The 23,019-nt window shown below is 36.1% G+C and overlaps 1 protein-coding gene across 6 annotated transcripts in view; it reads right to left on the reverse strand.

Moving 5' to 3' along the window:
* abca12 (ATP-binding cassette, sub-family A (ABC1), member 12) overlaps positions 1–23,019 on the reverse strand; it is a 68,225-nt gene that overhangs the window by 12,670 nt on the left and 32,536 nt on the right. For all 6 annotated transcript variants that reach the window (XM_051119236.1, XM_051119234.1, XM_051119235.1 and 3 more), the window contains 21 exons: positions 21,671–21,785; positions 21,248–21,577; positions 18,697–18,766; positions 18,471–18,605; positions 18,200–18,355; positions 17,163–17,346; positions 16,852–17,070; positions 16,294–16,490; positions 15,711–15,868; positions 15,377–15,613; positions 13,491–13,638; positions 13,047–13,293; positions 11,402–11,491; positions 10,641–10,740; positions 9,317–9,444; positions 8,542–8,629; positions 7,651–7,756; positions 6,606–6,660; positions 2,327–2,504; positions 1,052–1,167; positions 9–168 (listed from right to left, as the gene is read on the reverse strand). In XM_051119236.1, the coding sequence (XP_050975193.1) occupies positions 9–168; positions 1,052–1,167; positions 2,327–2,504; positions 6,606–6,660; positions 7,651–7,756; positions 8,542–8,629; positions 9,317–9,444; positions 10,641–10,740; positions 11,402–11,491; positions 13,047–13,293; positions 13,491–13,638; positions 15,377–15,613; positions 15,711–15,868; positions 16,294–16,490; positions 16,852–17,070; positions 17,163–17,346; positions 18,200–18,355; positions 18,471–18,605; positions 18,697–18,766; positions 21,248–21,577; positions 21,671–21,785 (3,217 nt within the window). The remainder of the gene's footprint in view (positions 1–8; positions 169–1,051; positions 1,168–2,326; positions 2,505–6,605; positions 6,661–7,650; positions 7,757–8,541; positions 8,630–9,316; positions 9,445–10,640; positions 10,741–11,401; positions 11,492–13,046; positions 13,294–13,490; positions 13,639–15,376; positions 15,614–15,710; positions 15,869–16,293; positions 16,491–16,851; positions 17,071–17,162; positions 17,347–18,199; positions 18,356–18,470; positions 18,606–18,696; positions 18,767–21,247; positions 21,578–21,670; positions 21,786–23,019) is intronic.

The raw sequence follows: 23,019 nt of genomic DNA on the forward strand, positions 1-23,019 counted from the left end.
TCTCTCACCTGGTCATTCTGGTTGAGCTGACCCAGGAAGTAAAGAATGGATGTGGAGATGATAGTGTTGACACTGATGAAGAGATTGATGCAGACATAACCGATAAAGGCCATCTCTGTATCCTTGAATACCGCAGACAGAAGGTACATCCAAGGGAAGGTGGAAAACCTGAAAAGAAACGATGAAATCAATGTGGTAAGTGGCAAGCTTCAAAGACACACCTAAAGAGAAGAATTACAACATGGAGGAAGACAAAAGAGCCATAGTAAGACTTCTGCTTTGAGTTTAGCAAAGAAAGAGAGAATATATTCCACAGTTGAGCTAAGAGGCCAGAAGATAAATGAGTTCATCTATTTCCTCTTGGTGAAGCATTCTCTCTCCTCTTCTGCTCCACAGAATGATCTGCTTTTTTATTCATTACTCTTGGTGATTGGGGTGGCGGGGTCAAGAAAGAGGATGTGTTTAAACTGAGGGGGTACCGTGTGTGTGTATATGTGCACGTTCCCTGGCCTGTGCGCGTGTGTTGTTAGTGGTGGAAAGTCCACAGTGCTCAGCTAAACAAAAGCAATTAAGCAGGTTGAAGGGAAAGTGGTCGGATCGCTGTGATGTGTGGTTATTTATGGGCCGAGAGCCGGTGAGCTCACAGGCGGATGAATGCGGGCCAGACTGCTGACTTCACAGAATGAAGGGCCTCCCAAGCAGCCTGGAGCTCTGAAGCCTAAAGACTGACTGTGAGTGGCCTCACTGCTCTCCACAATGCAATTAACTGGGTGACGGAGTGTGTGAAATCGCTTCTTCAGAGCCCAGGCCTTGCAGGAAAGCTTCGAGCAGCTCTCCTCTTTCTAGCAGAGAGCCCCGTGTTTACCTGAAAGGCGATGCATTAACTAAAATTTCCCCTTTCGCCAATGCTGCGACGTGTCGCATTTGCTGAATAATACATTCATGAAGCTCTAGTGCCTTGAGGACCTGTCAGCTCTGAGACGTTCTAATGAGACGTCTGTCTTGTGACAGGAAAATCTCTGGTGGTAAAGGGACTCTAATGTATGCTGACCCAAATAGCACCAGCAGAAGTGTGACCGCGCCGAGGTTCTGCCTGTCTGTGAATGCTGGGAGCTGGAACGCTGCTATCATCGCCACCGAGAGAAACACCGGAACCATGTAAAGAGCCTGCGATGACATAGGAAACACCTCGTAAATACAAAGGGTATGCATTTGTTACTTTACATTTATGCATTAGGCAAATGCTTTTATCCAAAACTTTTATATTATTAATAAGGATTCATTTGGGATTCGGTATATTATTAAAGGATAAGTCCACTTCCAAAACAAAGATTCACACATAATGCACTGACCCCCTTGTCATCCAAGATGTTCATGTCTTTCTTTCTTCAGTCGTAAAGAAATTATGTTTTTTGAGGAAAACATTTCAGCATTTTTCTGCATACGGACTGCTACGGTGCCCCGATTTTGAACTTCTAAAATACAGTTTAAATGCGGCTCCAAACACTCCTAAATGCAGTTGTAAACGATCCCAGCCGAGAAAGAAGGGTCTTATCTAGCATCGGTTATTTTCATAAAAATACAGTTAGGGTATGTCGACAAAACTCCCATCTCATGTTCTCCCTCAACTTCAAAATCGTCCTATATCGCTGTTTTAACTTTTTTGCTAAGGGCCTTTGATCTTTTTTGCATGTTCACTTTGCAAAGACTGTGTCTGTACTTCTGCAGTGATGTAGGATGATTTTGAAATGATTTTTGAAGTTGAAGGAGAATATGATTGGAGTTTTTTGACATAGCCTAACTTTCGTGAGCCAGAATACACAAAGTTCAGGGAGAGCAGGACAAGACGAGCATTTGAAGCGTTGAAAATAACCGATTGTTTCGCTAGATAAGACCCTTCTTCCTCGTCTGGGATCGTTTACAACCGCAGTTGGGATCGTTTGAAGCCGCATTTAAACTGCATTTTGAAAGTTCAAAATCGGGGCACCATAGCAGTCAATTATATGGAGAAAAATGCTGAAATGTTTTCCTCAAAAAAACATTATCTTTTTTACAACTGAAGAAAGAAAGACATGAACATCTTGGATGACAAGGGGGTGAGTACATTATATGTGAATCTTTGTTTTGGAAGTGGACTTCTCCTTTAACATTTAATTATATAATTGAATACATTCATCTTAGCACTCAAAAATGGTGCAGGCACAAATGGTTATTGCTGTTCAAATTGAATCTGTATTTCATGTAGTCTGGGTTGTAATTTCTTGTTCATGTTCATTAATGCAACAGATCTTAAAGGCTGAAATCTATCAACTAAATACTAAAGTACCATATCATAGAAGAAGTTGATGATCCAGTAGAAAGGTTCACTGATGCCAGAGATCTGCTGGAGTCTCTTGGAGCCTGTGTGATGTTCCTGAACCTCATAGATGACAAAGCTGGCAGTCATGATGGAGTAGCCAGTGAGGACACAGAGAGCAACCAGGATGCTGACCAAACCGCCAACCCTTGAGGAGACAAAAAAGAAAGATCTCAGTCTTAAAGTCATGGACTTAAAGACATTTGAGTTTGAGAGCATCTGATAAATCCACTAGAGAAATATTAATAATTATACAATTGTGATATATTTTATATATACATACACTACCGTTCAAAATGGGGCTGTTTTTTTAATATGGTCCCACATTATATTAGGTGGCCTTACATTTAATTACTTAGGTACTTACATTTAATTAATTTGATACAATGCACTTATTGTGTACATAAAGGTTTTTAACTGTATTTTGTCATTTCATCTGTAATTAATTTCTGTAATCACATTTATAATTACACTGTTTACCCGTCTCTTTCCCCTTTAACCCACCCTTAAACCTACCCATACCACTAAACCTGCCCCTAACCTTAGCCATATCCCACCTTAGTAGCAGCAAAAGTGTTTTGCAATACAATATGCAAGTACGTAGTTAAGGCCACCCAAAATAAAGTGGGATAAAGTCTTTTATGCTCAATGCAATTGCATTTATTTAATCAAAAAATTAATGAAAATAGAAATAGTGTGAAATATTAACTGTTTTTGTTTTAATATATTTTAAAATTTAATACTGTGATGGCAAAGGTGAATTTTCAGCAGCCATTACTCTAGTCTTCAATGTCACATCTTTTAGAAAACATTTTAACAGGGTGAGTAAGCCCTGAAACGTAATGATAAAGTATAGTACATATCTGTACACTTTATACCCACACTAGCAGAGCAGGAGATGTTCTGCAGCAGTGGTCAAGTGCAGTGAGAGACATTTTAAATGCATGTCATGCTGTCTTACCCTTACAATACAAACTGCACTTATATTTCCTACAGTCTCTCACATGAGTTTAACACTGTTCTTCAGTCAAGCTCAATGGATTTACAATGGCACCAGACACAGTAAGGAGAAAAGATGAAAGCCGCAAGAATTAAGATCTCTCTATCTGTGAGAATTGTGTAAGACAGAGTCAGAGACGATCAAGAGTTCAGTCTCAGCAGGACACTTCTTCTTCTACCAGACACCAGCTGAGCTTTTGCCTTTAATGCTGCCCCTCTGCATCCCATCTCTGCTCTCAATAACTGTGCCTCCAAAAAAAAATACTGAGAATGAAGGACAAACAGAACGAAATGATCTCAGGGAAAGACAGAAGACCCATACCGCCGAGAGTTGAGAGTTATGCAGAAGCGAGGATCGCTTTATATTCAGATAAGAAGGGCTCAGTGGGTTGATCAATGAAGTCAAAGCATAAGAAACTAACTAGATCGTACTGGTTCTCTACAGCACAGACTCTCCTATACGATTCTGGTTTTGCAGCCTTGCTAGGTTAACTTGCTCATATTCTAGCACTCATTTTTACTTTGAATCCAACATGGCCGTCTGACGCCAATAAAGACTGTTGGATATGGCTACAATTCCTTAATACAATTAGTCATTTTGATTACATTCTGACTCACTTAGTGAAAACTTTTCTAGGCAGTTTGTGGTGGTATAAAAATGACAAACCTCATGATGAAATGGTGCTAAACTATAGTTAGAACACTTACGATCGATTTGGTCCTAACTAAGATGACAATTCAAAAATAATTCATAAATATGGCTACCATCAGACGATCAGATTTCATCAGTTATGAGACAAGGTTAGCAATCACTCACTAAAATATGTTACTGAAACATAATCTTGACGGTTTTTGAGATTTTGAAGTAGATTCAATGGAATGCTAAAAGGATGACAAAATTTTGCAGGCCAACCACTTGACAAAAACTAATTGGCTTCCAAAGGTCTTTGAATTATTGCAGAAAATAAGCTCTGTAAACAACAAAAGCTTACGATTCTTACATGTTTTGTTCATCAACAGTGTCTTCACAAATAAACACATCTTCTATACATTCTGAAACCTAAACAATTGGCAGCAGTAAAGCTCAATTTTTAAAGCTACAAACAAACTATACCATAGTCGCATGACTTCAATGTTACCACCATTAAGTTTCCTACGCTCTAAAAAATGCTGGGTTTTAACCCAAATGCTGGGTTCAGCCTGCTGGGTCATTTTATTGGGTTGATTTTAATATTTTTTACCCAGATGCTGGGTAGTTTCTCTGCACTCTAAAAATGCTGGGTTATTTTTTAACCCAAATGATGGGTTCAGCTTGTTGGGCAATTTTATTGGGCTATTTTTTAAAAAATGTTACCTAGGTGTTGGGTAGTTTTTCTGCACTGTAAAAAAAAATGCTTGCCTATTTTTTTTAACCCAAGTGCTGGGTTCAGCTTGTTGGGTCATTTTATTGGGTTATTTTTAATAGTTTTTACCCAGGTGCTGGGTAGTTTTTCCTGCACTCTAAAAATGCTGGGTTATTTTTTAACCCAAATGCTGGGTTCAACTTGGGCCATTTTATTTAGTTATTTTTAATATTTTTAAACGAAGTGCTGGGTAGTTTTTAATGGGTTATTAAATGTTGGGTTATTTTTTCTACCCAATCGCTAGGTTGAACCTGTCTCTGATGAAACACCCCAGCTGCTGAGTTACAGTCAGGTCACGGGCATTTTGCGTCCTCTACAGGAGAGAGATTCTCAGCGCTGCTGATTTGGTGCACTTCTTCAGCGAAATAAAGGTATGTATACATTTCATTTCATTTCTAAAGTCTTTACTGTGCTGTAAATATTATTATTTTACGCAACGCAACATACAGGGATGAGATGTCAGTCAGCTAAATGGAGAAGGCCAAATGCGTCAGCAGTGGTCATTTCACATGATGGAAATGCCTTTTGCCTTGCATAATTGCAAATTGATCTTATTCGTTATAATACTGAATTTAATTTAATCTGATGTTAATATATGTTCTCTAATCTCAGAACTGTTTGTTTATGGGCAGGTTATGGAGTCAGTCATGGCATCTTTCAGCTACGATTAAAATGCAAGGTGGCAGCCTGAGCAGCAGCCCATCACCAGCTTAGTTTTCGCCGACACACCGGCACAAGAATCAGCACTATTTCAGTGAAAAATGATTACAGAGTACTGAATACACTTAAATAAAAATGTTTTTAACCCAGCATTTTCTAGACAAATTGTACAAATCTTTACTTTACATAATGATATTTAATTACTTTACATAATGATGTTTCATGTCTCTGACAACCTCTGTAGTCTCACTTGTTAGCAATGGCCTTTTTCAAGACACGTATAAGCTTAAATAAATCATGAGTATGGTTTTACTGATGAATACATGATGTAGAATAAAACATGAAAATATTTTGAGCTTGTGTTAACCTCAGACCTTATTTCAGCCATTTAAACCCAAAACCCATCGGTTTGAAAAACTGGAAGTTCTAAAATGCGAACTTGTTTCTGGGTTTAGGACTCATTCCTGCAGCACTCTATTTGTACTTGAAACAGCCGCCTGAGGCTGCTAACAATATGGCCACCAAGTGCTTGACTTGCCTTAAAGGGACTTTGCTTTTGATATAAGTGTCTGGTGTACGAATGCATGACTTTCTGCTCTTTTCAGCTACTCGGCTTTCTTGAGTAGCCAACCTATTCTTCTTCATTTTCTTGCCTTCTCTGCATGTTTTCTCCCCTCTCCAGAAATCCCTTTCTCAGGCCTAAGTAGCAGGCGTCTAGCCAGACTCATTCCAGCTGTGAGAATGAAACAATTGCGCTCATTTTACAGACCGTGTCTTTCAAATTTAGGTACGGTCGAAATTGCCCACAGTGTTCAAAATTCAAGCATGTTTGGGTGGCGACGTCGAATCAATTAACCTCCGAACCACCTTCAGAGTAAACACACATTATATTGGGTTAGTAATCAATAAGCCAAGCTCGGGAAAAAAATCAAAGAGAAGTAAATACAGGAGTCAAATTACATTAGTTCAAGTGCTCTACTAGAATGAAAATGTCAGAGCAATGTTTGCATATCTTATCTAAAGCCCATCATTTGGCTGATTGCTTTCTTTTCCCCACCACTGGGTCTGTGATTTTGTACCGGCCCTACTAATACGCTCAGTCTGTATTTGGTCCCACTGAGGACTTTATCTGCTTTAGCTGCCAGACAGAAGGACGTGTGTGCGTGCATATGTGTGTGTGCTCTTACATGAGATCCTCGTCTTGCACTTGACCAGGGTAAGGGTGGCTGGATATGGAGATGGCTGTAAAGACAGATTTTAGCACATGAGAAAATATACAAACACATGACCAGCAGTCTGCTCTACCCATGAACCTTTCCTGAATTTATTCTCTGTTTTGCCCTGAATGACTTCACCGGCTACATTTGAATGAATGCATCCCCCCTTTCCATTATTGACTGGTGGGATTGCATTAATCTTGCCTGGAGGCGGACAGTGAATCTCAGCCACTGGGCCAGTCTGGCAGTGTTGAAATAAGACCAGCTCTATTCCTTCATTTCAGTTCTCAGCACCTCTAATTAGCATTCAGACCGCTCTACCTCATGGTGGGAGACAGAATAGACACACTGCCCCCTGTCTTAGGGTAGTGGAATTACATCATTTTCAGTCTGAGAGGGCAAGGATTATATTTCAGGGTATTGCAAAACAGCATATTTTAGATAAACCCAGTAATTATTGATCCATAAAAACAAGAGGAACCTAGCTGTGTTATTTGCAGATAGAAAGTCTCTTCCTGTCTAAGTGGGCGGCTCTTGCTCAGAATAAGCTGCTAAGTGGATTAGACCTTACAGCGCAAGTCAAACCTCTAGATATGCAAGTCTAAGTGCACATTAACTCAAGACACATAAGCTATTTCTTTAAAAAGTTTGGGGTCTGTAATATTTTTGATGATATAGGATGCTTTTGCATGCTGATCCTGTCTATCAATGTTAAAAACAGTTGTGCTGCATAATACTTCTATGGAAACCACTATATATTATTTCACTTTTTAATTTCCAGTATTCTTTTGGATGACTAGAATTCAAAAGAACAGCATTCATTTGAAATAAGTTTTGTAATATTATAACTGTTGATTTAATGCTTACTTTAATGCATATTTCTATTCATTTCTTTAAGAAAATACATTACTGACCCCAAACTTTTGAACAGCAGAAACTTTATAGATTCTAAAAGAAAACTAGAATCTACAAAACCTTCCAGTATTTAAAAAAATAAGAGAGAAATTTAACTAACTATATTGTCGTCGTTTCTCTGGTGGCAGGCTGGATCTCAAGATAAAGTTGTTTAGGCTGTTGAGGTAGGCAGGCATGGTGTGGTGACCTTCTGGATTATACCAAATCTGTGTGAACACAAGTATTAATACAATGCACAATAATTCCATTATAATAATCTTGTAAAGGCTCTGTTTCAAAATATACTGAGCTGCATTACTTTAACATTAAAATGAACAGCTAGATATGATAACAGGCGTAAAAATACATATGTGACCCTGGACCACAAAACCAGTCATAAGTAGCACGGGTATATTTGTAGCAATAGCCAACAATACATTGTATGGGTCAAAATGATCATTTTTTCTTTTAAGCCAAAAAGTATCAGGATATTAAGTAAAGATTATGTTCCATGAAGATATTTTGTAAATTCCTACCGTAAATATATCAAAACTTAATCTTTGTTTAGTAATATGCATTGCTAAGAACTTCATCTGGACAGCTTTAAAGGTGATATTCTCAATATTTAGATTTTTGTGGTCCAGGGTCCATATTTGGTAAAATAGTCAATTTGTACTTAAACTCAACTGTTTTTGGTACTGAATAAACTTTTCTCCTGATTTATTTGCGATCTTTAAATGATTTTTTTCACATTGCAATCTTTACAAAGAATGCATGCAATATTGCCTTAAAAGTTTGCCAAAAAAGTATCTTAGAGGGCAACATAATTATGCTGCCTACCTTTTGGAACAGATTTCACATCAGGAGGGTGATTATGATGCATTAAAATGCTGCCTACGTGGCTGCTTATTTGGTTTTGGAGCATAGCCTGTTAGTGTCTACGTAAACTGCTACGTTGGGACAATGAGCCACTTTGCCATTGGGGCGATGTAATAACACTCATCCAAATTACCTTGCTAAGGGTTCTGTTCACTGGCACATCTAACATGTCCATCGTAAGATCAATCGGAAGAGGCTTTCCGAAGTCCCAGCCTCCGTATCTGAAACAAAGCACAAAACAACTTATGTTAGAACTCATAACTCCTGGCTTCTGGTAACATCAGGTTGTATGCATTTACTAAATGCAAATTTTCCCATCTGCTATTAACAAAAAAGCTATTTGAGGAAAACCAGTCCAATACAGGTTATTTTGATGAATTTATGCATTTGTATAAGGTTTTTTTGCTTCATGGATTCTAGGATTATGTTCTGTACATATTAAAACTCAACATATTTCGTGTTTTTGGACACTAAAGACGTTTTCCTTGATATACTGGTAATTAATAGTTTTATGCCTTTCTCACTCAATTTATTACAAGAGCTGTGATTTGCCTTTTTATTACCTTTTTCGCCACCACACAGAGGCAGGGCTGTGTATTATATTACTTTTTTTGGAAGAGCAATGTATGAATAATAAATGCGAGCTTTACTATTTTAGGTGTAATAAAGTATTTTCATGCCAGCAGCACGCCCCAGTGCTGTGTGCTATTTGACTAGGATGGAAAATGTCAGCTGGTCGGAAAATGCCACGGTAAAGACGGGATAAACCGAAGTGCTTCCTCTTTAATTATTAATCAGCCTACCAGCGGTTCATAAATTCCTTAATATTCCACCTCACCATATTTTGAACTTGTGACATAAAGGAAATATCTTATGAAATTAGTTTAATGCTGTGTGATAAAATTCACCTGTTTCTGATGAAGTCATTGGCGGTGGCCAGCAGGTAGTCCTCTATGTTGATGCCCGTCAGGTTGTAGACAATCTGGGATGATGGATTTCTTATGTGAGGTGGTTCGTAACTGGTTGCAGGACATGACTGAAAGGGAGAGAAAAGTGAGTGATATTCTGAACAGATGCTATGGTACAGTATTGGAAAAAAAAACTCTATTTGTGACCCTGGACCACCAAACCAGTCTTAAGTAGCACAGGTATATTTGTAGCAATAGCCAACAATACATTGTATGGGTCAAAATTATCTAATTTTCTTTTATGCCAAAAATCATTAGGATATTTAGATCATGTTCCATGAAGGTATTTTGTAAATCTCCTACTCTAAATATATCAAAACTTAATTTTTGATTAGTAATTTGCATTGCTAAGAACTTCATTTTGACAACTTTAAAGGCGATTTTTTTTTTTTTGCACCCTCAGATTCCAGATTTTTTAATTTTTCAAATAGTTGTATCTCAGCCAAATATTGTCCTATCCTAACAAACCAAACACCAAATGGAAATCTTATTTATTCAGTTATCATATCTCAATTAAAAAAAAAAAATGGACCCTTATGACTGGTTTTGTGGTCTAGGGTCACAATTTAACAATTTGATCCTTGTCAGTTCAAGAGTAAAACTGTCCACAGGAAGCTGAATTTAAATGAAAGGAAGAAGAACAGGCACAAACTTAACACAAATTTGATGACAAAACATATTAACTTGACTAATTTGGTCTAATTACTTTATAATATGTAATTTCTTCCCTCAGTTGACAATTTCCTCAATTAAGTTACATTCTCTTAATTTGCATACTGTGAAATAAACTTTTTTTAAACATAATTAACTCAAATTAAAAAAAAGTTTTATAGATGAAATTTTAAGCATGAATAATTTAAGCCAACATCATGAATTTTAAGCCAATAACATGTTTTGTTCATTTGTGTAATTTAAAATGATTAAACTGACATTAAATTATTTTTCATTACATTATTTTTTATTATTTGTTTTTTGCATTTTATTTATTAATTATTAAACATTAACTGCGAAATTGTGTTTCCTTAAATATGAATTTTCATTCTGTGTCGTGTCTGCTGCCTCTATTCAAAGTCAGGAATTGAATTTAAAAGGTATTCTGAAATTAATTCTGAAGGGCGTGCATCCCTGCTGTGATCAACAATCTCCTTCAAGCTATCAAAACACTAATGATCTTTATCAATATTTAAATGCTGAGAGATGCACATCATTGAGGATATGTGATAATGTTGTTTGTGTTATGATGGTTATGCTCTGTTTGACCCACCTGCACTTGGTTGCTACACTTGCAGGTGGTAAATGTATCAGAGCCGTTGCTTCTAGAGATCCAGGTCTCACTTCCTATTGCAGGTCTCTCTTTGCAAACCCTGTGGAACAATAAATGCTTTCAAAAAGAAGAAGAATAGAATGTTCTATGTGGAAGAACAGTGTGATGATTATTTGGAAGGAATCTGTGAGAAATCGATCCTATAAACAGGAAATACATGAGAAATGCAAATGATCCCTGGGTGAATCTCACAAAAATATGTGCGGTGAGGTTGTGAGATTTACGCCCATATACGGGAGCATTATTATAAGATCTTACAGTGGAATTACAAAAGCCAGAGCTTACAGATGTGTGGGTGAAAGAGAGAGAAAAACAGACCTGTTTGCGAGCGAGTTACACAGCCAGGAAAAAGAGTAAGATGAGCAGAGATGGGAAAATAGCGTGATAAAAAACAGTGATAGAAAACTAAAAGTGGCACATTAGTGCGATGAAATTGACCAGGAACACGAGAAGACCCACTGATACGAGCAGAGAGAGTATCAGAGTCCCAGAGCTCAGCAAAAGAGATGGCGACCAGAGCTTAGGAACAGACCTGCGAAGATCAGAGAGGCTGAAATCATAGCCGGCAAAAATGAAAGCCATTTGCAGTGCCTAGGTGAGCTGATGCTGTGATATGTAATCACTCGTGGCTTAGAGCAGACTGCAGTCTGATTACTGAGCTCAGAGTGCTGGATCACTAAGACATATGGATGATTACTTACGAATCTGTGGGGTCTTTCATGCAGACGTGGTCAATGCCTGGATAGGACATCATGGAATCTACAAGACTGTTGGCGGTGGAATTCTGATTGCTGTGGAGAGAACATGCAATGGCAGTGTTTAAGGCTGATTGAAATATTGAATATTCACACTATATTTGATATGACAAAACACAACCAACATTAGAAATATTGCAATGGCTCTGTGTGCTTTTCTTTGGCAATTAGTTGCATCAGCAAAATGTGGCAATTAGCTAGTTTTTAGACAGTGACACAAAATAATGAGAGGTATTTTAAAAGCATCTCTGTCATAATCCTCATTAACACTGAGGAATTCAATAAATTTCAGATAATCAGTTATTTTAAATCTGTTTTTTTCTGAATTTGTTAGCAGCGTGACTCAAAAATGTTTATGCAAAAATTGGTGAGGCATTTTGCATGCTTTGTAAAATATAGTAGTAAAATATAGGTGTAGTGAAATGTGTAGTATATGGAGGTAAATACTGCTGCTTATTGTGAATTTTGCATAAATAAAAATGATTGCATATAATTATTTACTTGTGATCATTTAGTAAAAATCTCTAAAGAAAAATTGCCTGATAATCTGCTGGATGCTACATTTTACTGTATTTAACTTCTTGCATTTATAAAAATCACACTTTTATGCAATTTCAACCAGATAGCAAAAAATAAATAATAAAATAAAATAAAATAAAATACAAAAATGCTATAAATCAAATAAACCAATAAAATAAAATACTACAATAAAATACAACAAAATAAAATAGAATACTAAAATAAATGAAATAATAAAATAAAATATAAATACAAAAATGCAAAAAATAAAATAAAATAAAATAAATACAAAAATGCAATAAAATAATAAATAAAATAGAATATCAAAATGCAATAAAATAAAATATACTACAAAATGCAATAAATAAAATAAAATAATTAAATACTACAATAAAATATAACAACATGAAATAGAATAATAAAATAAATGAAATAATAAAATAAAATAAATACAAAAATGCAATGCAATGCAATAAAATACAATACCAAAATGCAATAAAGAAAAAAATAAAAAAAAATAATAATAAAATACAAAACTGCAAAAAATAAAATAATAAAATAAAATACTACAACAAAATACAACAAAATAACACACAATGATAAAATGAATGAAATAATAAAATAATAAATAAAATAAAATACAAAAATGCAATTAAATTAAATTAAATTACATAAATACATAAAGTTAGCTGTTCATAAGCATGAAATAAATTTTGGTATATTTTCAGTAGTGACTACATAGCACTGTGCATTATCCCATTATATTTTTATATAATTCAGTCCTAACAACATAATCAATCTTTTTTAAGTAGACTATCAAAATATAAAACAAGCAAGGTCATGGGTTTGACTCCCAGAGAATGCATAAACTGCTGAAATGTATGCTATGCAAGTCACTTTGGATAAAGGTGTCTGAGATGAGGTGTCTTGAATAAAGGTGTCAAAATGCAGAAAATATCACTGAATAGATTATTAAGCTCTAAAACAAATTAAAACATCTGTATTTCAGCAGTCCCCATATTTCCTAACTTTTTTGAATCGCAGGCAAGTCACACAACAAAGTGAATCTAACCTGAAGAAGCTGTACTGTTCATCAACGTGGTACATAGCAGGAGAGAGCACAATCTTGGGAAAGTGCTGAAGATCACTTTTGATGGAGCCCAGGCCCATGGCAGCAATTACAAAGAGTACGGGCAACAACACCTGAGAGAAAAGCCCCTTCCAGTCTTTCCTGGAGTGATGCACACGTTTCAGCAACATGGCCATCACCCGCTGCACAGTCAAAGCAACCCCACGCACGGTTGAGGTCCCAGTGAGGCCTATATAAGAGAGAAAAGAAGAGAGTGTGCCACATGAGACAGAGGCAATCATCTCAACTGCTTCAATTCAGGCAAATTCAGAAGATGAGCTTTCAAAGTTCAAAGCTTTCAAGGGGTAATTTGGAAAGTACAGGTCATAGAACTAATATTCCACAAACTGCTGCAAGAAACTAAACTAGTGCTGAAAGCCCACTTACTGGCTTTCTCTCCAAGGTACGCGCTGTTGAGATCGTCAGGAATGCTGTCTCTTGACGCAAACATGTCATTCGCTATCACGGACTCTGATACAGACCAGGTTTCACTTTCTTTAGGCTCCATGTCGTCTCGAGTCAACTGCAGGAACACCTGAAAAAACACAATGTCTATTTGAGTGCATATGGACAGGGTTGGATTATGTTTTCCTATGGTTTTGTACTGCAGTGGTTCCTAACATCCTCACTTTTTGTACAGTCCCCAATCCTTCATAAAAACAGATTTATACATTGAAAATATTTGCACACTGAAAAATTGAAAGTATTTGTACATTGTAAATAAAACAACGATTATTGGAGTACACTTAACTAGAATTTCAGTCTTTCAGTTTTCAACTTCAAAATCTCATGTTAATTTCAATGTGCTACTTGCCGATTATTGGTAATTATTTGTCAGATTTACTAGCAATTTCCAAATGAAGACTGTAAACCCTACACCGTGATTTGGGAATACTAAAAACAGCACGCAAATTCATTTTTTAAAGCAAAGTTCAAACTAAATTAAAATTTTTGTTTACACCAAGGACGATAACTATATATTTTATCTAGATATTTTTTTCTTAGAACTTCATGATACAAACTCACAATTTTTCACTCTTTTTTTATTAGATTTGTGAGATATAAACTCACTATTGTGAGAAAAAAAGTTTCTATCTTGCAATTCTGACTATTTCACGCAATTGCGAGTTTATATCTGGCAATTCTGACTTTTTTCTCGCAATTGCAAGTTTATATCTCACAATTCTGACTCTTCTCACAATTTCGAGTTTATATCTTGCAGTTCTGACTTTTCTTCTTGTAATTGCGAGTTTATATCTCAGAATTTTGACTTTATTTCTCACAACTGTAAGTTTATATCTCACAATTCTGACTTTATTTCTTGCAATTTCAAGTTTATATCTCACAATTCTGACTTTATTTCTTGCAATTGCAAGTTTATATCTTACAATTTTGACTATTTCTCACAACTGCGAGTTTATATCTTACAATTCTGACTTTTTTCTTGCAATTGCGAGATTACATCTTGCAGTATATCCTCCAATTCTGACTTTTTTCTTGCAATTGCGAGATTACACCTTGCAGTATATCCTCCAATTCTGACTTTTTTCTCGCAATTGCGAGTTTATATCTTGCAGTTCTGACTTTTTTCTCGTAATTACAAGTTTATATCTTACATTTTTGACTTTATTTCTCACAATTGCAAGTTTATATCTCACAATTCTGACTATATTTCTTGTAATTGCAAGTTTATATCTCACAATTCTGAGAAAAAAGGTCAAAATTGCGAGATATAAACTTGCAATTGCAAGAAAAAACTCACAGTTACTTTTTTTATTCTTTACTCAGGGGCAGAAACGGGTTTCCATAGAACAGGCAGACACACACGTTGTAAAAAAATTTTAAGACAATTAAAAAAAAAAAAACATCACCATTTTGAAGATGAACGAAAGTGAACTAAAAGCCTCGGCAAGCCCAGCTTGTAGCCATGACTGTCAGATGGGAAACCCTGAATTAGATTCCTAAAATAAGTAGCCTACACAAATCTTGTGTGTTTATGGATGGACTTTTTCCTTCAAAAATTTGAAAAGCATTTCAGTAATTAAATATCTCCCAGCTCTACTTAGAATATGATTTTGGAGTGATGCAAATTGTAAGGTTTGCACTATATGAGCCAAGAATCCCAGGGAGCCTAGTACGGTTCAGCTTCCTTTGGCAGCCTTGGGCTGCACTGCTTGAGGCTTTAAAGGTCGCTGGGCAGGCATTCTGAAGCCCAGTGGAACTGGCCGAGTCCATAATCCAGTCCTGCACCTGGGTCTTCATCTGATAATTACCTCTTCCAGGGTGGTGTCAGAGATGCCATAGCAGCCCAGCTGAAGACTGTCCAGGTTCTGATCCAGACCAGTAAGCAGGGATTGGTACGCAGCTGCGTTCTGGGGGGTGTACGGTGGGAGGGAGTAGACCAGATCGCCCACCTCTCCCTCCTTCTGTTGAGCGTCAGGCAGGTAGGATTGAATGAAAGCCCTGAGTTCTTCAATGCTGAACTTTTCGTTTGAATCAGGAGTCTGAACCTGAACCAAAAACAGAAATGCATGTTGATAATATATTTAAAAAATATATATTCTGGAATAGAATTGTAATCCAGTACTACTACTCCATGGACAGTACCTTCTTTGTGAGGGTGAGGTTGTAGCCCTTAGCCAGCTTGTCTTTAAGGTAGAAGGGCGAACCACAGCATTTGAGGCCTCCGCGCTCCAGGAAGGCGATACGGTCGCTGAGAACTTCAGCCTCATCCAGGTGATGGGTAGAAAGAATGATGGTACGTTCTGGACAGTTAAACAAAACCAACACAGAGGCATGTCAAATCAAAGATCAGCTGATACAGGCAGACAGAGAGAGACAGACTCTGAACAAAGAGCTGATGTACAAAGATAACATAGGAGAATCTGACATGACCCTCTTTTACGGTCTTAAATCCTTGCTCGAGATAAATTCGCTAACTGTCTCCACGGTAGATAATTAAACATCAGAGGGAGCATGACGGATAACAATCAGTCGTTACTACATCTGCGTCTGGATTTTTCCCTGTCTGAATTTGACTGCACGCACCTTGAGAAAATCCATTCAAGCCTAATTAAATTCTACACCAAGTGTCAGATACCCGATAAGAACAAAGTCCTTTGGGGAGTTTGCTACAGGTACAAGCCAGGAGATTATTTCCACCCTGGTCTGAATTGTAAGGGGATTTCACCTTGCTTGTGCTGAAGGACAATGTCCCAGATGCTGCGTCGGGAACAGGGATCCACCCCGGTGGTCGGCTCATCGAGAACCACCAGCCGTGAGCCTCCGATGAAGGCAATGGAGATGGATAGCTTCCTCTTCATACCTCCTGACAGGGTGCCGACACGCTTGTGGCGGTGGGCATACATGTCTGTTTCTTTTAGGATTCTAAGACAGGGAAAAGAAGGACCGTGTTAATGCAGATTTCTCTATACACCTTGCTCAAAGACATTTGACATCAACTCTTTCTATCTATCTATCTATCTATCTATTCATATATTGATTATATACTTGAAATTATATTGTCACCTTAAAGTGTGTCATATAGTTTGACTTAGCAGCCAAACTACATAAAAATATGAGTTTAAATTATGAGTTTTACAGTAGTTCAAAGTAGCTTCCCCAACACCATTAGGGGCACCATTATGAGTTACATATAGCATATATAGCTTCTGTAAAGTTAATTTCTCTAAGGGTGTGTTACAGAACAATACAAAAAACATACTGTAAGAAGAGCACTGAAACTTACCTGCGCACTTGTTCATTCACTTCGTGTTTGGTCCAGTGGGGAGCTTTGATCTGAGCATACAGCAGCAGGTGTTCCTTTGTGGTAAGGTGGTCGAACAGGACATCATACTGCATGCACACACCCATCTCCTTACGCACATCATCTATGGACGTCTCCATATCCATCCCGTACACCTCAATGGTGCCGTTGGTGGGTGCAAACAACCCTGTCAGAAGCGACCTGAAATAAGAAAATACAAAAACATTAGTATTTTCTCAAATTAAATAGCAAAAACATTTTTTTAAAGATGCAGTATGCTTTCATGTTCTTACATAGTGGTGGTTTTTCCAGCTCCATTGTGACCCAGCAGAGAGGTGACATGTCCCTCATAGAAAGAAAGGTTCAGGTTGTCTACAGCGTGCCGGTTCCCGTAGGTCTTTGTCAGGCCATACAGTGAGACTCCAACAGGCAATCCTGAGAAGTCTTCTTCTCTATTACCCACTTTGCTACCTTTGCCTACAGGACCAAAAAAAGACAACACAGATAAAGCAAAGATGTTAAAATATCACACAGAAATTGAAAGGATTAAGATTGATCATACAGTTACAATCTGTCACATTCAAAACATGCAGAGTGTGCAAGTATATTTGAGCAAATCTCTCAGATGTGTTAGTTATGAGATACACCACAGCTCAAAAGTTTGATCTTTTTTGAAAGAAAATAATTCCCTAACCCTTATTCCAAAAGGGACATTAGAATGATCAAAAGTGACAGTAATAAAACTAAAGTTATAAAAATAAATAAATCCTGTTCTGTTGAGCTTTCTATTCAGACAATCCTAAAATGAAAAGGTATAATAGTTTCCACAAAAATATTAAGATAAAAATATTATATTATAAACTGTTTTCAACATTGATTGTAAGAAGAGAGCTTTCTTGAATAATTCAAATGTCATCACATGTATATATTACATTTTAAAACATATTAAAATAGAAATCACATTTAAAATTTGAATATTTCACAATATAACAGTTTTTACTTTATTCATAATCAAATAAATGCAACCTTGGTGAGCATAAGAGGCCTCTTTTAAAAACCTTTAAAAATCTTGCTAACCTCTGAATGGCAGTGCAGATAATCTACTGTAATGTAATATTTAGCTACAATATAACATGTCTTCTGCTGTTTCTACATTAGTCTGTAATCATTGCACCATTTGCCATAATGTAACTTGCACTGGTTAAAAAAAAGGTGATAAGAAACATGAAGATAGCACCATGCATGCACTCATGCAAAACTAACTTTACTGCTCAATGCTGCAACAGACCAATCAGAATCAAGTATTCCAGAGCACTGTGCAATAATGTACCTTTGCTCTTGTCAGTGGTGTTTTGCTCCTGCATCATGTTGGTAAAGAGCAGCCCTCTGCCTACTTTCTTCGGCGCTCTGCTACAGCAGGTGAACATATCTTTCCAGAAGGACCGAGTCACAGGGAAGTACCATGGTACACCAATGCCATACTTTCCTGATTAAGAGAAAAAAATACACTGGATTAGAATAATAATACTACATTTCCACTTTTTTGTTTCTTTTTACCTAACCACACAAACAAAAAGGATAACTAAGTAGCTCCCTCATACCTGGGAAGACCTTGCGGATGTAAATCCCAATGATAAAATAGACTACTGAGTCAATGAGGAGCAGCCAGCAGAGCCAACCGAAGGAGGAAGTGTCACCAGCCAGAGGGGAGATATACATGTTGCTCCACTGGATGCCTGAGGTGTAAGTACACAATGCATTCAGTCGATGTAATTATCCCAAACAAACACTAATTACAGACAGTCTGAAGGGTTTGTGTCGACCTACCTTCTTCCTGTTTTTCATAGCGGGAGATATACTGGCTGGCATAACTGAAGCATGTCGGAGAAAAGAGACTCTGTGGACCATAAACAAACACAGTCAGAGAGATTTATATCACAGCTTTCAATCGATTAGAAAATTTAAAGGACCAGTTCAACCAAATTCTAATTCTGTTATCATATATTCGCCATAAATGTTGGGCACGTTACTTTAAAAAAGTAACTAGGTATAGTTACTAGTTACTTCTCACAAATAGTAACTGAGTTAGTAACTGAGTTACATCACTATAAAAGTAACTAATTACCAGGGAAAGTAACTATTATGTTACTTTTTAAAAAAATGTTCAAATAACTTGGATGCCCCCAATATTAAATATGGTAAATGAATAAAACATTGTACACTAATCTAAACTATTTTAATGTTGCTGTGGGACAATGTGAGAGACACCTTCCAGGGGCTCGCTAACTGGGGTCGCTTCAACCCGCGTACGTGAAAAAAATCATAATAACAAGAAAACAATGTGCTTTTGTAAAATAAACAGGGTGCGCTCTTGCCATCTTGGTCTCCACCTCTCTTCACAGACGTAAATAAAAACAACCTGAATCTCCGCAAATACATGCCTTAAAGATGTGAGAAGCTTAAAATGTCTACTTTTAAATTAAGTAAGTCATGTCGAAAAAACAAATATTCTCTGACGAAGTAATCCGTATGATACCAACGCTGAACTCATCTCCACTTTTCAAATTTTAAACATCCACGTAAGGCGCGAGGACATGTAGGTAAACACCCACATCACCTCTTTAGTAGTGGTAACAGTGTTGTAACGGGGGAAACAGTAATCCGTTTGATTACTCGTTACTAAAAAAAAAGTAATGCCATTAGTAACGCCGTTTATTCATAATGCCGTTATTCCCATCACTGCTCACCATTATGTCACAACTTCCTTTTTTACAGAAGGCGAGTTTTATAAGCAACTTAAAAAAAGTCAAACTGGTTTGGAATGACATGGTGAATAAATAATTGGTATTTTTATTGGGCAAACTATTCCTTTATTTGTGAATAAGCTGTAGTTAATACGCTAATGCATTTCAAGTGCTCCTATTATGCCATTTCCAATATTGCCTTTCATACAGTGTGTAATGTAGCTGTATGTGAATGTAAACGATCTGTAAAACTGTATAACCGTTATAAAGTTATTGTCTCAACTTTAAATAAAGTTAGAATCAACTCTGTACAGCCTAAACAAGTCGTTAGTAATTCGAACCCCACTTCTGTGACGGCTACACATCATGGGGTAACCCATTTGCATAATTCCCACCTATGTTCTACACTGGCCAGGTGTGAACAACTTGACCCCACCCACAAACACATAATTTTACTGATGACTGCTTCTCTAATATCTGGGAGTTCATCACAGGATTCACAAAACACCAGCTGTTATTTGCACCAGCTGGCTCCACTGAACCACAACCTGTAAGTATGATATATAATTTATGTCTATATTTTCTATCGAGTGTTCAAAATACGGAACTATGGCAATGTATTGTTTCTGGCATGCGCTGTAGACTGTAGACCAATCACAACAGACTGGGCCATCTGACCAATCAAAGCAGAGTAGGCTCATGGAAAGGAGGGGTTTAGAGAGACTGAATCTTTGAACTGCTTCGAACTAATCGTTTGAGAATCACTGGAAAATGAGGTGATATTAAATGCACATTGTGAGAAAACTAAACCATTTTTTGACCTTGCATGCATGTAAACCTATTGTAGGAGACAATATTAGAAATCTTAAAAATGGCATAATACAGCACTATAATAATGCGTAATTAATGGATTTTGTGAATAAAACTAATGTAGAATATATGACTATATGGATATAACAAAATTGACTTGAGGTAAATTCCTGCAGCAGTGCTTTTAACTCGTCTTATTTGCACAAAAACAGATCAAAACAAAGAAAATGCCAACATGGAAATGCAAGTCTGCAGTAATTCAACAAAACAACTTTATAAGCCCACTTTTCATGGACATAATATTACACATAAAGAGGTTTTTGCCGCTGCCACGGCCTGCGCATTAGTCCTCTGCTGGTGTTCGCATTAATATTTCTGTGAATGATGCGGTTTCACATTTGTGGGTGATATTTCACTTGTGGAGCTGCTATGATAATTAAATTTCACCACACAAAGAATGCAAATGACTTTTGTTAAATGTCCCGCCTGGCTTTGATTTATAAATAAATTATCCGTAAAGAATTTCTTCCTCTATTTACTGAGAATAACACACGGTTCTTGGGACTTTTGTTTGTGTGTGAGAATATTTGGTCCCTGCAGTAACAGTAAAACCTGAAACCTATATTAAGAGAACTGACCTAATAAACATATTAAATAATGTCTAAATATATAAATGTAAATGCAACAACAAAACAGTACTTTATAATCACTAAGAATAGAATAAAAGTTACTCTATAATTACTCTTGTGTGAACTCTGAAAGGCCTTTTTGCATATTTTACAATGTGATGTTAAACTGCAAACTGATTTAAATGCAGTACAGACCAGAGCGCTCTTCATACTGAAGGAAAGATTGTCCTCCAAGTGGATCAGCACGATGAACGGGAAGAAGCAGATGACATAGATAAGACTGCCGCTCAGCCCGGCGATGTTGGTCTTATCGAAGAAGGAGCTGACCAGGAAGCTGATTGCGAGGACGCTGAAGCCGTAGTCACAAAGGTAGAGGAAGAGCACGAAGCCATTGCTGTGAGGAAGGATGCCACCAGCTTTCAAAATGATGGTGAGGATGATGACGGTCGCCAGCAGGAACACAGCACTTTCAATTAACCAGGCAAAGAAGTGGCTGATGGGATTGACCCCCATCATTTTCATGTACTGTGGAAAAAGTGAAAAGAGTTCAGAAACCCAATTAAAGTTTGTGGCAACAGGCTGAGGGAAAAAAAAATGTTTTAGTTTTCTATACAGTACCTCATGAAGTCGCAGTTCCCTCTCGTGGACAAGTTTCTTCACAAAGTGGGCGACAAACAGCACCCAGGAAATCATGAGTGCCATTGGGAAGGCGAAAGCGATGCTGTTGAGATAGCTGGAGAGGTAAAAAGATTTAAGATTAGCATTGAAAGAAGGCACTCAAGAAAGAAGTACTGACGAACTGACTAACTTAAGTCAAGTTCCTCTTTGATTAATATTGTAATTAAGAGTCTAAATTAATGACCCACAGTATTGAACGTCTGCAACTAACTCAGATGTTAATTTGGTTTGCAATCTATTTTCTATGGAAAAAGCTTGTCACTTTATTGCATTGCTTTATTGCTTTTCATTCATGAATCTATTAGTGTTATTTTAGTCTTGTGTATATACTGAATTTATCATTTTGAATTTAATTTTGACATTTTCAGTTGTCATTTTAATTGTTAATTTAATTTTGATGTGATTTTGACATTTTCAGTTTGTGTTAGTTGTGTTTATTATTATTTATATTAATTTTATATTTATATTTCTTATATTTTTAGTAATTTTAGTTTCTAATTTTTAGATATTATTTATTTTAACCTTTTTCCTTATATTTATATTTTATTCAGCTGTATTTCATTTCTAATTTCACCAAATATTTATATTTTATTTTTAATTTTTATATTTTCAGTTTTCATTTTAATTGCCAATTTAATTTTATTTCTATTTAGCTTTAATTTATATTAATTATTGTTTTAGTAATTTTAGTTTCTAATTTATAGATAATATTTATTTGACCTTTTTTCACCTAATATTTATATTTTTTTTCAGCTGTATTTCATTGAATTTCTAATTTTTACATATTTTAATTTTAATTTAAAATGAAAAATTCAGTTTTCATTTTAATTGGTAATTTAATTTTGATATGTGATTTTGACATTTTCATGAGTTTGTGTTAGTTGTTAATATTTGTTTTATTTCATCTGTATTTCATTTCATTTCTAATTTTATCTAATAGTTATATTTTATTTGGAATTTAATTTTTATATTTTCAGTTTTCATTTTAATTGCTAATTTTATTTTGATAAGTGATTTTGACATTTTCATGAGTTTGTGTTAGTTGTATTTTTTATTATTCCTTCTATTTATTTATTTATTTATTATAGTTTTAGTTTTTGTAATTTTAGTTTCTAATTTTTTAGATATTATTTATTTTAACCTTTTTTTCCACCTAAAATTTATATTTTATTTCAGCTGTATTTTCATTTTATTTCTAATTTCCCATAATATTTATACTTTATTTCAGCTGTATTTCAATGAACAAAAATATATGTAATACTTTTCTTGTTCATTTTTTTCTTTTTAAT

Source organism: Labeo rohita, chromosome 9, assembly GCF_022985175.1.
Source record: "Labeo rohita strain BAU-BD-2019 chromosome 9, IGBB_LRoh.1.0, whole genome shotgun sequence".
Classification (NCBI taxonomy): Eukaryota; Metazoa; Chordata; class Actinopteri; order Cypriniformes; family Cyprinidae; genus Labeo; species Labeo rohita.